At 34.2% G+C, this 15,160-nt stretch overlaps 2 protein-coding genes across 2 annotated transcripts; one reads left to right on the top strand and one right to left on the bottom strand.

The window, feature by feature from the left end:
- Window positions 1-1,387: 1,387 nt before the first annotated feature.
- Window positions 1,388-7,762, top strand: LOC111691539 (the record flags this gene model as incomplete). The annotated part of the gene is made up of 5 exons (XM_023454559.1): window positions 1,388-1,567; window positions 1,626-1,860; window positions 1,913-2,105; window positions 2,727-2,977; window positions 7,475-7,762. Coding segments are annotated over 5 exons (1,147 nt in total), but the record flags the coding sequence as incomplete, so codon positions are not given.
- A 281-nt stretch (window positions 7,763-8,043) lies between these two features.
- Window positions 8,044-14,812, bottom strand: LOC108908381 (pre-mRNA-splicing factor CWC22 homolog). Its single transcript, XM_018712415.1, has 6 exons — window positions 13,549-14,812; window positions 13,274-13,495; window positions 12,893-13,216; window positions 12,469-12,802; window positions 12,180-12,406; window positions 8,044-8,549 (listed from the first exon to the last, which is right to left on the bottom strand). Exons 1-6 carry the CDS (start codon window positions 14,513-14,515, stop codon window positions 8,119-8,121), a joined length of 2,505 nt encoding a protein of 834 aa, XP_018567931.1. The 5' UTR covers window positions 14,516-14,812; the 3' UTR covers window positions 8,044-8,118.
- Between the last annotated feature and the right edge of the window lie 348 nt (window positions 14,813-15,160).

Genomic DNA, 15,160 nt, shown 5'->3' with positions numbered 1-15,160 from the left:
ACATTTAAAAAATTTTTTTTCGACCTCGTTTTTCAATTTTACATCGATTTCAAATATCAAGAAAACTTTTGAAACGGATTTTTTTCAAAATTTTAGTCAATTTTGAAAAATAAAATTTTTAAAATTTTTTTTTCGTCCTCTTTTTCACAATTTTACATTAATTTCAAATATCGAGAAATTTTTTTTAATTGAAAAAAATGGTTGAACATTTTTTTTTAATTTTGAATTTTTTTTTTTGGTATTTCATGAGTATTTAACGCGAAATTATGGGGAAAAAAACGCAAAAAATTTGTTTGATGTTTAAGGAGCTCCTTTAATTTTTTATATAACTGACGATTCAGAAAACGAAAACGGTTCGACCAATCAATTTCAAAATTTACAAGCCTCATGGACATGTATTGAGATAAAAAAAGCCTACAAACATTGGTACTTTTCGCAATATTGATATGATAAAAAAAAGGTGACTTTTCAATGAATAGTCAATATCTCAATGAGAAATATTCGTACAGAAAATAAAAAAAAACAAATTGAAGCTGATGAATTAGGCGAAATGACCCTGGCATTGATTAAGGCAGAAAAAAATTTTCTGAGCCCATATTTTGGAAAAAAAATTGTAAAATTTTTGCCTTGCATTATTTCTTTTGATTGCGCCGAGGGTGATGCTCACAAAAATTTTTCATCTAAAGATTTGAAAACTAGAATCTTCAAGCTTCAAGATGCTTTTTTCTTTTTCTCGTTACGACCATTATTCANTTTTGGTGGATCTTTCAATGGTGAAAGAGTGACCGCAAAAAAAGCCATTTTTTCGCCTGTTTTTGAGACTTTGATTTTATATGATAATTGAACCCACAATGACTAGATCCGAAGGAAAACACCCCTAAATGAGGGTAAAACCACCCCTAACTTCAACCGTATACATATAAAAGAAAAAGAAAAAAAACTGTAACAATATATTTTTGCATTTTTAGGCGTTTAGGGGATGATTTTACCCCTTTAGGGATATTAAGGGTTGATTTTCAATCCGGAAAAGACCGTATCAAATACGAAATTAGATATTTTCACGTTCATATTATTTTGATAACAACATAGAAATATTTGTAGTTTTACAACTGTTGATGATGCTTAATTTGTTCACTTTTTTTGTCTTTTCAACCCCTAAATAAGGGTGATTTTCGAAAATTTTCGAAAAACTCATGACGAGTTTTTGGATATTTTTAGAATATTTTTAGGATTTTTCCTGTCGCCTCCTGTCAAAGTTTCAAAAACAGGCGGATTTTGCGGTCACTCTTTCTTTCAGACTTTCATAATTTAAGGATTATTTTTTACTTAATTTTGTGAAAGTATAAATACGTAATGTATTCCGATTATAATAATATTCTTATTCTAGTTACAATGAACACTTTGATCCCACTCAAAGATTTGGAGGTAAAAGCCGATACGACCTGAGAGGCATATGGGTAAGATGTGCTTGCGACTGGCACCACAAGGAAGCCGCAGTTTCCGCCAATAAAATAAAAGCAAATTTCATCGAACGAACAAAACCGCTACTTGGAAAAGTCTTAGCTCCGTAAGTAAATATTCCAAAAAAGTTGTTTGAGCGACTCAATTTTAAGTAAATTTTTTAGTAATCATAATGTATATTGCGTCCCGAAAGGTCACCGTTTTGGAAAAGTAATTCCCAAGCCATTTTACGGCATATCCGAGCTGTTGAAAGACTCAAACGTGACGCCATGTCTGTTTAAGCGAGACTTCTACAAGTGGCTAGGGTCGCTGAACCGTTTGAAATTGTTGTTGAAACAAAGAAGCAATAAAGATTTGCATTTGGACGATTTCTACAGGACAGCCATGTATTTTGACAAAGTAACAGTGTTTTCTAAGTTAAAAAAGTAGTACTGGAAAGGAATTTTTTTAGGAGAAGACGGGATGGTTGCCGATAGACACATTTTACGAGTTGTGTGCCTGTCAAGCACTCACTTTTCCCAAGGAAGACATCGAATCTCTTATGAAAGTCCTGGGCGTTATTGTCGACGACAAAATCGACTATAAAAGATTCATTGAAATGATTAACATCCATTCACCATCGTTCGAGATAATGGAGTTTAACGGTAGATTTTTCTATACAGGGTGTCACCTAACGAATGTTACATACTCAAGGGTATAATTTAGAACCCAAATGGTGTTGATGTAACCAAATTTGCTTAAACGAAAAATGTCGCAAGAAAAAGTTACAGGGTGTTAAAGTTTCTCTTTTTATTTTTTGTTTTGTCCTTAACTCAGAACCCAGTTAACCGATTCGAGCAAAATTGCTGTTTCCTTCATGAAGTATGCAGTGATTATGTTCCTATTAGATTAAATCATACAGGGCGTTCATTTTACTACAACCCTTTGAGAACAGTAAATTTTGCTCAAATTAACTGGGTCAGAGTTAAGGAGAAAACAAGAAATATAAAAAGAAACTAACATCCTGTAACTTTTTTTTATGATATTTTTCGTTTAAGCAAGTTTGGTTGAATTGACACCATTTAGGTTCTAGATTATATCTTTGAAGTATGTAACATTTGTTGGGTGTCACCCTGTATTTCCAAATTAATTCGAAAGGAGATCATTTCATGGAAAAATATTCCATTTCAACTTTCTAAATTCCAAAAAGTATTATCATTTAAGAAAACTTTTTTTTTCAACTTTTGCATTTGGATATTTGTCGTTTATCAGAAATTCCCTTTTAGATATCCCCAAGGAAAGCAGGTACTACTTAACGACGAATCAGGCTGCAAGTTGCGACTACCTGGTAATGGACAATTCAGGTATGCGTGCCGCGGGTGTACCGTCTATCCGTTACGATATACAACATCCCGTCACTCCTTTCGGAGGTTGCAGGGCGGATATAGGACACCTGGGAGATTATACTTCGGCTAACGCCTTGATTAACCCCAGCATATACACTAATTACGGGCTGACCTACAGGGATTTCTTCGTGGTAAGTAGCAACAAGACAAGGAATCTCGGTTATTAGTCCAGTATACAACGGTAAAAATAGGGTATTACCTCCGAATTCTTGACACACACACCGATTTTCATGAAAATTGGTGAGTAAGCTCACTTCGCCCTCCTTTACAAAAGTTACATATCCATAATGTGCGCTTATTGTTTTTAGGGGGTGAAAACTACCCCTTCTTGCAAAAAACGTAAAAACTATAGATTTAAGTGATTTAAGTCAATAGAATAAGCATTCTTTTATGTTTTGAATAATAATTTTTGATTTGTAGCAACATTTCCTTTACGAGGAAAAAAACTAAAATTAATTTTCACGGCTCTGAAATGTTTTGACGGAGCAGTAATGAAGAATTGAATATTTTTTACTGTTTATGAAATAATACATGATTTATTACAACATTTCAACCCTTAAAAACAACCCTTAATGAGGTGTATATACAGGGTGTCTCACATTTAAATATCAGGACTTCAGGAATCAGTAGAAGACCTCATTTTGAGTCTAAAAGTTCCTATATATATGGGTCCTAAAACGCTTAGTTTCTGAGATACAGGGCGTTCAATTTTATTTTTGTTTTATTTATTTATTTTTTAACTAAATAACCGCTGACAAAAAAAATCATCATGTTGCGGCGAAAGACTTAGTATTTGAGGGCAAATAATTTGACACAGAAAATCATCGCATATTAGTTCCAGTGGTGGAGATAGAGGGGTCTCTATGCATATTTTTATAAAAAAAAGTATAGCCGATTTGATATTTTGCAAATGTTTTCGAAAAATATGAAAGAGCATTCAATTTTACCCAGAAAAGGCCCTCTTGTCCAAAGTCGATAGGAGGTGGCGTTTTCAAGAAAAACCGAAAATACTGTTTAGAAGTCAAATTAAGAAAAACCGAAAATACTGTTTAGAAATCAAATCAGACTTGAAATGTCATTCTAATATTGACATTTGCGCTTATTTTATTATAGTTTCTAATTGTGTGTAGAGTATTAAAAAAAATTGCAACAAATTCAAAATGCCGTTTAAGTTTACGAACCAAGAATACGCAGATATTCACTTCATATACGGGTTTGCCAATGGGAACTCGGCAGAAGCTGCTAGGGAATATCGGAGACGATTTCCTAATAGAAGACAGCCGCATCCACACGTTTTTATTAATGTTCATCAACGTTTCGCTAATGACGGATTGAATCTGGTCCATAGGGATCGCAACATAATTAACGTTAATATTGGCAGAAATAGGAGGAATCAGCGAATCTTGCACGAATTTGACAGAGATCCCACGACGAGTACCAGAAAAATTTCCAGGATTATTGGTGTTTCCAGGTGCACTATTTCTAGAACATTAAGACGAGATCATAGACATCCCTACCACTTACAACCTGTTCAGGGTTTACGTCCGGGTGACGAGGAACATAGAATAGCTTTTTCTCGGTGGATTCTTAACTCAATTGAAAACGACGGAAATTTTTTATCACACATATTATGGACCGACGAGTCATGTTTTACTCGTCGAGGTGTGACAAATTTACACAATCAGCATGAGTGGGCACATGAAAACCCGCATGCAATCAGACCACGAAATTTTCAGCACGAATTTAGTGTTAATATTTGGCTCGGCGTTTATAACAATTGTCTTTTCGGCCCTTACATCTTACCTCAACGACTGAATTCTGCGAATTTCTTAGAGTTCTTAGAGACCGAGAGTGCCAACATGTGGGAGGAAATTCCTCTGAATTTAAGAATGCGAGCATGGTTTCAACTTGATGGCTGTCCAGCTCATTTTGGCCGAAATGTCAGGAACTGGTTGAACACCCACTTTCCCGAAAAATGGATTGGCCGCGGGGGTATCGTTGCATGGCCTCCCCGATCCCCTGATCTGACACCCCTAGATTTTTTCCTCTGGGGTTTTATTAAAGAGAGAGTTTATACCACTACTGTGGACACAAGGGATGAACTTATTCGTCGGATTCGGAACGCATGCAGTGAAATCAGAGACAATAACTTAATTCAAATGAGACGTTCTATTCAGCGTCGGTGTCAGTTATGTATCGAAGAAAATGGTTTACATTTCGAACATTTGCTTTGATGTAATATGGTTTTCGTTATTTATTTTTGTATTTATTTTCATTTAATTAATTAAAAACAATTTTAACCGAATTTTTGAACTACATATTTAATTTAGTTGTAACACAATGTTTAAAAATTATTATTTGACTTCTAAACAGTATTTTCGGTTTTTCTTGAAAACGCCACCTCCTATCGACTTTGGACAAGAGGGCCTTTTCTGGGTAAAATTGAATGCTCTTTCATATTTTTCGAAAACATTTGCAAAATATCAAATCGGCTATACTTTTTTTTATAAAAATATGCATAGAGACCCCTCTATCTCCACCACTGGAACTAATATGCGATGATTTTCTGTGTCAAATTATTTGCCCTCAAATACTAAGTCTTTCGCCGCAACATGATGATTTTTTTTGTCAGCGGTTATTTAGTTAAAAAATAAATAAATAAAACAAAAATAAAATTGAACGCCCTGTATCTCAGAAACGAAGCGTTTTAGGACCCATATATATAGGAACTTTTAGACTCAAAATGAGGTCTTCTACTGATTCCTGAAGTCCTGCTATTTAAATGTGAGACACCCTGTATATACATGTGCGTGAGTGTGTTTGTGCGTGTATTACACCTCGGAAACTATCGGAAAATAAGCCATTTGCACAATCCGACAATTTTCACTGAATAATAAAATTCGTTTATCACGATAACTTTTTTAATTTTTAATATTTGTCATCGCTCCAAAAAACAATTTGCAGGGAATTGCAAGAGCAACAAATCAACCTTTATGGTTAAAGGGTCTTTAACTCTTCGTTTTTGAGATTTTTAGGTTTTAAGGGCTCAAAGAAGGTGGTCCTTACATGCAAATGCTAATTAAAAAACGTAATATCTCAGTTAATTTTTGCTCTACAGAAAAATTGAATGAGAAAGTATTATAAAAAAAAGACCTTTAATTTTGAACTCTTGCATTTTTCACGTATCCTGTTTAGTTTTTGAGTTATTTTGAAAAAAAGAAAATTTTTTTAAAATTAAAAATGTTTTCGTTATTTCAAACTTTTTTTTAAATTTAAGCATTCTAAACCGGTCAAACTTGCAAAGCGTATTATTAGTACCTAAATAAAGTCAACTATACATGGATTACGCTTAATTTCTATTTTTATGGTTCAGCCATAGATTTTACTGTTGATGTTTTCTCCAAAAAAAATGAGATGACCATTTTATTTTCATCATAACTCCGCGAGTTTTTGAGCTACGAAATTTTTTCAAAAAGCATTTTAAAGGTCTTTCCAAGCACTTTAAAAAGGTTATATTCATTTTCTTCAAAAAATTGGTTCTTTCGCCATTATTTTACGGTAAAAGGTTCGATTTTACTTTCCGAAAAATAAACAATCACCTTTAGAGAGTAATAACTCAGTTATTATTACATCTACGGTAATCAACAAACAACAAATCGATTCGTTATTTCAAAAGCTTTATTTTTGCTTTATATGTGATTTTCCATAAAACGCAAGGTTTTCGAGTTACTTATCAAAAATGGTTGAAAAACACGTACTTTTTAGATGAAAAATCAACATTTTCAATCGCGAATAACTCGGAAAATATTAATTTTTGGAAAAAACGTTATAGAGCATTTTTGCTTAGAATTCATCCCTCTATTGATTTTTGTGACTAAAAGGGTGAAAACACACATCGGCACTATATAACTTATGTTTCTTGAGCAATTCTACTTTTTCTACTTACTGTTAAAATTTCACGTCAATCGGTGCACGTGTCAAGAATTCGAACTTAAAAACTGTCATATACTGAGCTATATCTTATGAGATGTAAGATCGGTCAAAGTAGAAAAAATTTCAGAAATTACTAAAATATGAAAGTGCTAAAATCGTTCATAAAAACTTCTCGGTGAATACATGGGTTATCGGATACACTTTTACCAAAATCTTTGTCTGGTTAAGTAAATTTCCTTAAAAAAATTACGAAAATATGAAAGTATGTTTTTGGATTTGCTAAAAAATGTCAGTTGTGTCTGATTCACTCTGACTAATAACAATTTTTTGTCAAAAATATTTATTGTAAAACGAATAATAGACACTGAGCGTTGGTGAGACATAACCTACAAAGCATGTCATACCTTAAATATCATCGCTATTTTATGTCTACTGTCACATGCGCTCATAGCACCTACAGATTAGTAGGCCACTTTGCGTCAGTAGGTACATGTACCAGTAGGCATAGAGTAACAATGACATTTAGAGTTGACATATTTTATAGGTTATATCTCACCAACACAAACCTATCTATGTCTGATGACTCTCTCTGACAGACGATCTCAGCTATTTACTAGATATTGGGGGTATAATTCAATGCCAGTCGGGGCATATAGTTATTTTTAAGGAAAGTGATTTTGATTTGTTTCTCGTAGCCGAGATCTCCGCAAACGATTCGGACCCTATTCGAAAAAGTGGGGTACAGCTTCCCGGGGGACACGTTCGAAAGGCTGTGGAAAGTTGGCGTAGCAATAGATAAAACCGGGTTGGTGTGCGTCGACACGTTCAAGATGTTACTAAAAACACATAGACCCTATCCGAAATTAGCAGTGGACGAGCAGGAATGCAAGAAGAGTCCGAAATTAGCAGTGGACGAGCAGGAATGCAAGAAGTGTCCGAAATTAGCAGTGGACGAGCAGGAATGCAAGAAGAGATATCAATAAAATATTTTAATTTAAATTAACGTCATTTCCTGAGCAAAAAATAAATATTTTTGTCTTCGATTTTCGTGCATTTATTTTGCAAAAAGTAAAAAAATGTGGTTTCGTAACAGAATTTAAGAAAGCAAACATATAGATAAGTATTTCTATGTGACAAATGTAGCCTCCCCCAAAGTTATCGAAACTACTGTGAAACGCTGAATTTTCTTTTATTTTTCAAAACACCGTAAAACCAATTACTTTTTTCCAATAGCGAAAAATTCTGAAAGATATTAAAACATTTATTAAAAAAAAAAAAAAAACATTTTACCTTAACATCTAGCAACAATTACACCCCCTTACAAAATACATGGATTCGATCAACTTTTCCTTCTCTCCCTCTTCTCCTTGTCCCTCCGGTATCTCTCCTTGTTCCTACCGGTATCATAGCTTCTCGATCGCCTCCTCGACGATTTCTCCGAAGTCTTGGGCTCGTCCTTGTGTCTGCCCCGTTCTTCATATTTACTTCCGCCAGCTTCGCGATCCCTTCTCCTCCTCTCCTCCCAACCCTCGTAGTCCCTTCTTCTCCTTTCTTCGCCGTCTTCGTCGCGATTTCTTCTAACCCTCCTCTGATCTTCCTCCATATCTGAAGGTTTGTTTTTCTTTTTGTTTTTATTCCGACTAGGTTCCTCTTCCCCTGACGAATCCGACGCTTTCTGCTTCTTCGCGCGCTTGGCACCTTTGGGCCCATTTTTGTCTTTCCTCTTCTTTTTCTTTTTCTGATTCTCTTCCTCTGAACTGGACGATGAGTCTGAAAAATGAAAAATCCAAAAATTATGGGCTCTCCGACAGATTTCTACATAATTCACAGGGTGATATTTGCAGATCTTGTAGGTACATTTTAATAATTTCAAGGTTGAGGGTAAATGTGAGTCGACCCTGTGAATCTTGTGCATGTGCGTTGTGCATTGCAGTATTACTTTTTCAATGAATGTGTGATGGTGTTTTTGGTGACATAATTTTGACCGTCGCACTATGGGCGAAAATGCTCAAAATTCCATGCGAGGTAGTAAAACTTGTCCAAATTGGGATATATATTTTTTAAATACTCGTAATTATGTCGGCTTTCTTATGTCACTGCGACAATTGCGATATTTTAAGATCTCAACTTGCGATACCTTAAATACTCTTATAAACTGCAATCAGAAATGTTTCCCATAGACAATACCATAAAATATGAACAATATTTAGCGAATATAAAAATGTAAGGTATAGCTTTTAAAACCAGTTAATTGTAAACTCATCAACAACAAATTCTTGAAACCATTTAGTTTGAAACTCAAACTACTTTTTGTTATAAAGAAATTTGTAATTTGCCGCTATTGAACAAGCGGCATTGTAAATTACAAATTTCTTTACACCAAAATGTAATTTGAGTTTCAAACTAACTCCATTTTATAGAAAATCTGCGTTAAAATGGAGGAAAGTCTGTTATTTGTGAATTGATTCATATTTAGACAAATTGTGTAATAAAATCTATAAAAATGTATTGCTGGTTGCCTATTTGCTATGAAGTCCTCTTAACATACAAGAAATATGCCCAACAATTTTTTTTTCCAAAATCTAGACAAAATTTTTTTAATCAAGACATTTTTAACTTGGTCTTTTTCTTTCTGACACTATTTCTTGTATTAATTTTTCTTTGAATATTCCCAAAAATCACCATTGTCCATATTTAGGTGAATTGTATATCCATGGAGATTTTTGGGTTTTTGGCTTTCAAATATCACTAGAAATTAAAATTTTTCTATGCGCATAACTTTTGGCGGCACAATATGTTAAAAAAATTCGAATACTGTCATATTTTTCTTCCTATTTAATTATGTATCTTTTCAAGAGTTGATTTTAGGCGAAAATGGAAAAGGAAAAAAATGTTTGTAATAAATTTTTTTACAAAATATGACTAGTTACAAATCGAATGAATCATGATTATTATTGTAAAAATCGAAAATATCGCCAAAAATGGGGTTAAAAAACATTACATTTTAGAGATTTTTTTGGGGTCTTTAAATTGGTTACAGGACCTTCATATTTGGCTCAAGAAAAGTTCATGTTATGTAGAATCATCACTCCAAATTTCATCAAAATCAGTTCAATAGATTTTGCATAATAATTTTTCAATCCAGATTTTGAAAAAAAAATATGCAAATTTTCAAAATTTTGCACAGCAAAAACCAAGGCCCTTAGATACTTGAAAATTTAATCACATATAGAAGGGCTCTCAAACTTTCAAACCCTTTTTGAAAAATTCGAATCCATCTATTAGGAGAGCTCTGGTGCTTGTTTAAACATTGGTCGAATTTTTGTACTTATAAACAATTAGAATAATTTTGTGAATATTCAATCAAATCAAATTTTTTAAAATACGTTTTAAAAATTCTTGGAGACGCTTCTTTTAAAAAAAACATTGGTCAATTAATTACGTAGTTATAGCTGATCAAAGTTAAATTAACTCATAATATTACTAATTTTCAATATATTTTGAAAATAATTGTTGTTTAAACAATTTTAGAATATTTAAATGAATTTATTTTTGATCTTTGATAAACAGTATATAAGTTTATGCACTTACCTTTGATACAATAAAAAAATAAAGTTGATAATTAAAGGAAGTTTAAAGATAAATAATTATCGGACTGTTGAAAGACCAATAATTATTAACGATAGGCATTTGAAAATATGTTAATTGTGTATGTTTTTTTTAAATCGCGAGACATCTATTTAAAAAAAAATGATCGAAATTGGTGCATTAGAAGCTGAGATAATTTAAATTTTTCCGACCGTCGCAGTTTTGAACTCGAGAATTCAGATCGGAGTAGCTGTGTGTTTGCTCCCGCACCACTGATACCTCATTGATTTCACGCGGTCTTGAATACCTTTGAGTGACATTTTAAATGGGATGCCCGTGACTGCAAATTTTGAAAATGTATATCTGGAAAGTACTCGGAATGACAAACCTATTAGTTCAAAAAAACAGCCCTTATACCCTTATAGTTTTGCTGTAAATAAGGGTTAACTTTAACAGGCTATAACTCTGAAAATAATGGGCGGATCAGGTTTTTTTTTTTAAATACTCGTCCCTCCGAGTACTTTCAAACCATATTTTGAAATAAAAAAACATTTGAAAAAACATTAAATTATTGCAATTGTTTATAAGCGTGAAAATTGCGAAAATGTTTAAACAATCACCACGGCTCGCCTAATCGTCCGATTTGAATTTTAAAGCTTGAGAGCTCTTCTTTTTATGGTGAAATTTTCAAGTATTCAAAGGCTTTAGATTTTTAGAAATTTGATTTTGAAAAATTTTAAATTAAAAAAAAATTTAACAATTCTTATGTAAAAACTATCGAACCGAATTGGATGAAATTTGGTGTGATGATTTTATACACTAAGAAGTTTAATTGGGAAAAGTATGAACATCCAAGGCATTATTCAAGTGTCTGAAAAAAATTGACAAATAAAATAGCATATTTTGCAATTTTTTAAATGATTTTTCCGATTTTTGCATCAACAATAATTATTTTCTCGAATTGCAAGTAACTATCTTGTTCAAAATTTAATTACAAAACTTTTTTCCTCTTCCATTTTTGTCTAAAATAAATAGTTGCTAAGTTGTCGACGAGAAATCCAAGAAAAAATTAATTTTTTTGCTATTTTTTTATACTTTTTTTGCAGTAACAATTAAGCCCACGTTTTGCACAGAAAAATTATCATTTCTGATGTTATTTAGAAGCCGTTAAAGCAAAAACCTCCGATCATATGCGTTTTACCTAACCCGAAACAGATACCGCCTGGACTACTAGTCATATTCTGTAAAACATTTAATTACAAACATTTTTTCCTTTTCCATTTTCGCCTAAAATCAATTCTTAAAAAGATACATAATGAAATAGGAAGAAAAATATGACATTTTAAAATTTTTTTTAACATATTGTGCCAACAAAAGTTAAGCCCACGTTTTTCTTATGCGCATAGAAAAAAATTGGCATTTCTAGTGATATTTGAAACCCAAAAAGCCAAAAATCTCCGTGGATATACGATTCACCCAAACCAAAACAGATACCACCTAGTCTACAAATTTAAAAATTTTGAGGAACAGCATCATTTCCAGCATTTAAAAAAAAAAACGTCTTTGATAGATGCTTTTATGCACGTCCCATTACTTTGCAATTTTTTTTTTTTTAACGAATTAATGACTAATAATAATCAACCAATAAATCCTGAAGAATTGAACTTATTTTCCAGCAAATGACATCAAGGAAAATAACTGGAATTTTAAAAAATTCCACGAAATTTATAGAAATTCCACAATATTTACAAATTCCCTCATTAATCGCGATTATTCAGAAAAGTTCCACCGCGTTTAATTTCAATTAATTACCTGAACTTTCCTCCGCCTCGCTGGACTCACTAGACGAATTAGAACTACTGCCACTCTCCTTAGCAATGCCGATGTTCAACTCGAAATTCTTCGGGATATTCTTCAAGTGTTCCCGAAGTTCATCCGTCAAACCGCCCAACCCGATAGACGTAAAGAAGTTGATAGAAAACCTCGTATTCTTGGGACTATCTCTCGGAAACAACCCGGCGAAATGTTCCTGGAACGTTCTGAAAAAAAAAAAAAAACATCTGTCAAACAAGACACAAATCGCGGAACCAAAAAATCTTACGGGTCCTTCAGCCTGGCGTTCAGCTTGCCGAGCCCCATGTACTCGGAGAGTTCCTGGAAGAGGATCTTGATGAATATCCTGCTGGAGCTGTTTGTGTCCTCCTCGTTCAGCTTCATGATCTCCAGCACCTCCCAGCCGATGGCGTCCGTGAAGAGCAGGTGCGCGAAGAACTTGCTAACGTTCCGTAGCCTGTTGGCGTCCAGGCGGTGGGTGGTGGCGTACGTGTCCTTGAAGATTTGCTGGAAGGGCTCCACATAGGTCTTGTTGATCTGGCAGAATCTTTGGGCCAGTAGGCCGTAGAATTTCTCGTAGGTTCGTTGTTCCGCGCAGCAATCTGGAGGGGAAGGAAATTGTACAGGGTGGGGCATTTTCGCCGATATTATGGGATTTTTTTACTTTACTGATTAAAGAAAATAGTTATTACCTAGGAACATGTGGCACAGTTCTATTTCCTGTCCAGGTTTCAACTCCATCTTCAGTAATTTATGGGCGCATTCCTCAAAGTCCAAGCTCGATTGAATTGTCAGATAAATCGTTCTCCTAAGTGTAATCAAGTTCGTTTCGGTGTTGTCTATGATTTTCGATTCCTCTTTTCCCTCCTCTTCTTCTTCGTCCCCTTCGTCGTCCGAGTCTCCGTCTGAATCATCCGATCCTGATCCGGATTCACTGTCGCTCTGCAAAATCTCCTTGCTGAGGGTCTTGTACTTGCCTTCGTTCTCCTCGTAATTTTCATCGAACTTGAAAACGTCTAAAAAAATCATAATGTTTCATTCACAAAAACTTCACATAAATTTAGTTCACTTACTCAAAACGTCCTCCGCATTGACTTGTTTTACATCATCCAACGTTATCAAGTGAGTAAACTGGTCTTCCTCCTCGACAACGTCCAAATCTTCAGTAACGGCAGCGTGATCTTTAAATCCGTCTTTTCTTATTTGAAACATAACCTCAATCATGTACTGTATCCTCTTCTCTAGCTGCCCCTCGTGAAGGATGTTGCGCAGCATTTCAAAAATAGCATTTATACCTGAAGAAAATTCACATTAATATAATTCAATAAAAATATTACAGAAATCGTACCTCTGCTTGATACTTCCGTCAATTTCTGGCCACTTTCCTTCAAAAACGAAATGGCCACCTCAACAGAATCGTCCGTGGGAGTCTCTACGAGAAGTGTAAGAATCTCCAAGGCCAAAATTTCATGTGCTACTCTCTGGTTAACGAGATGCGCGATAAACGTGGCTGCTGATATGCAGATGATTTTATTATTTTGCTTAAACCCCCTCTTGAACTGAAGTACTAACCTTTTAAGTAGTAATTCTCCTATGCTAGGAAATTTGGAGTTTATGACTGCTACTAAAGCGGCGTAGACATTTGTAAACGTGGGAGAGGCCGCTTGGGCTTGAATTATGGATTTGCAGAGTAGCCCTCTTCCTCTGACGATGTTCTCGTGTAGCAATTCCCTTGCGATAATGCCGATGTTTGAGGTGTTCACTTTATTTATGTAACCGTGGACAGATTTCTTTAGGGCTTCCCAAGCAATTCGTTGATATGCTGCGGAGGACTTGTCAGTGATATTCTCTTGCATCATACGCAATTTGGCGGGTGGTATATAAGCACCGCCTGTTCTAGAAGTCAGCAAGTCCACCGTCTTTCTTTCACGTGGTTTAATTATAGATTTATCTTCATTCTGCTTGGTGGCATCTGTCTCCCTTTTTTCCGACCGTTTGGCTTCGGATTCATAATTCCGTTTACCGTCCTTCTTTGGATATTTATTCCAATAGTAATCATTGTTCTCACGTCTAGTATTTTCGTCACGGAATGTATCTTTATCTGATTCATATCTTCTAGACCGTTTTTCCCTTCGATCTCTAGATCTTGATCTATCGGATCTTTTCTTCCTATGCTGTTTGTCTTTGGATTTCTGTTTTTCTGGATCAGGGGAATGGTTGCCTTTATGATTTTTGTCAGTAGGAGAAGAGGGCGATTTAGATTTTCTCTTTGGCTTTTTCCGTTCTGGTGAATTTGTTTCAGAGTCTGTAGTCATGTTTGTTGTTTGATTTCTTCGGATTTACACAAAAGATTATGAATTACTAATTAGATATTTTAACACTGATGTATGCATGAATTCATCTAAATATATAAAGCGTACACGATTAAAACGAAAACATAAAGTAGATCGCAATTAGGTAACTTCAGCACTGTCACAAAGATTTATCTAAGAAAAATCTCTCTTTAAAACGCCATGCATTAATAAGTTTAAAAATATTGCCTTTATTAACCAAAACAAGAAAAAATTATAATTGAAAAGTTACAATATTTTTTTCTTAACATAACTCGTCTTACTGACAAGTGACAGTCATAGCTGACAACATTCGAAAAAAAAATGCGCAACAAATAAGGCGTTTTTGTTTAATTATATTTCACTAATTAACCAATCAGCGTTCCAAGTAAATGAAATTAGTTCAGGAACGAAGTTATCTGATCTTAGCTGTGTTTTCTTTACACGAGATCTCAGCCAATTTAAACTAAATTGACCAATCAGCATTTAGATCAGCTGAGATCTAANAATTAGCTCAGGAACAAAGTTATCTGATCTTAGCTGTGTTTTCTTTACACGAGATCTCAGCCCATTTAAACTAAATTGACCAATCAGCATTTAGATCAGCTGAGATCTGTGCACAAACCTAAA

The sequence above is a fragment of the Anoplophora glabripennis genome, unplaced genomic scaffold, assembly GCF_000390285.2.
Source record: "Anoplophora glabripennis isolate ALB-LARVAE unplaced genomic scaffold, Agla_2.0 scaffold347, whole genome shotgun sequence".
NCBI classification, from domain to species: Eukaryota; Metazoa; Arthropoda; class Insecta; order Coleoptera; family Cerambycidae; genus Anoplophora; species Anoplophora glabripennis.
The sequence above is the reverse complement of the archived record's forward strand: the minus strand, read 5'-3'. Positions and strand labels throughout refer to the sequence as shown.

Excerpts from the sequence above, each read along its gene's own strand:
- LOC108908381 (XM_018712415.1), bottom strand. The coding sequence starts at position 14,515 with ATGACTACAGACTCTGAAACAAATTCACCAGAACGGAAAAAGCCAAAG. Across the intron at positions 13,496-13,548 it reads GACGGAAGTATCAAGCAGAG|GTATAAATGCTATTTTTGAA; the intron begins GTACGATTTCTG and ends AATTTTCTTCAG. Across the intron at positions 8,550-12,179 it reads CGAGGCGGAGGAAAGTTCAG|ACTCATCGTCCAGTTCAGAG; the intron begins GTAATTAATTGA and ends TTCATTTTTCAG.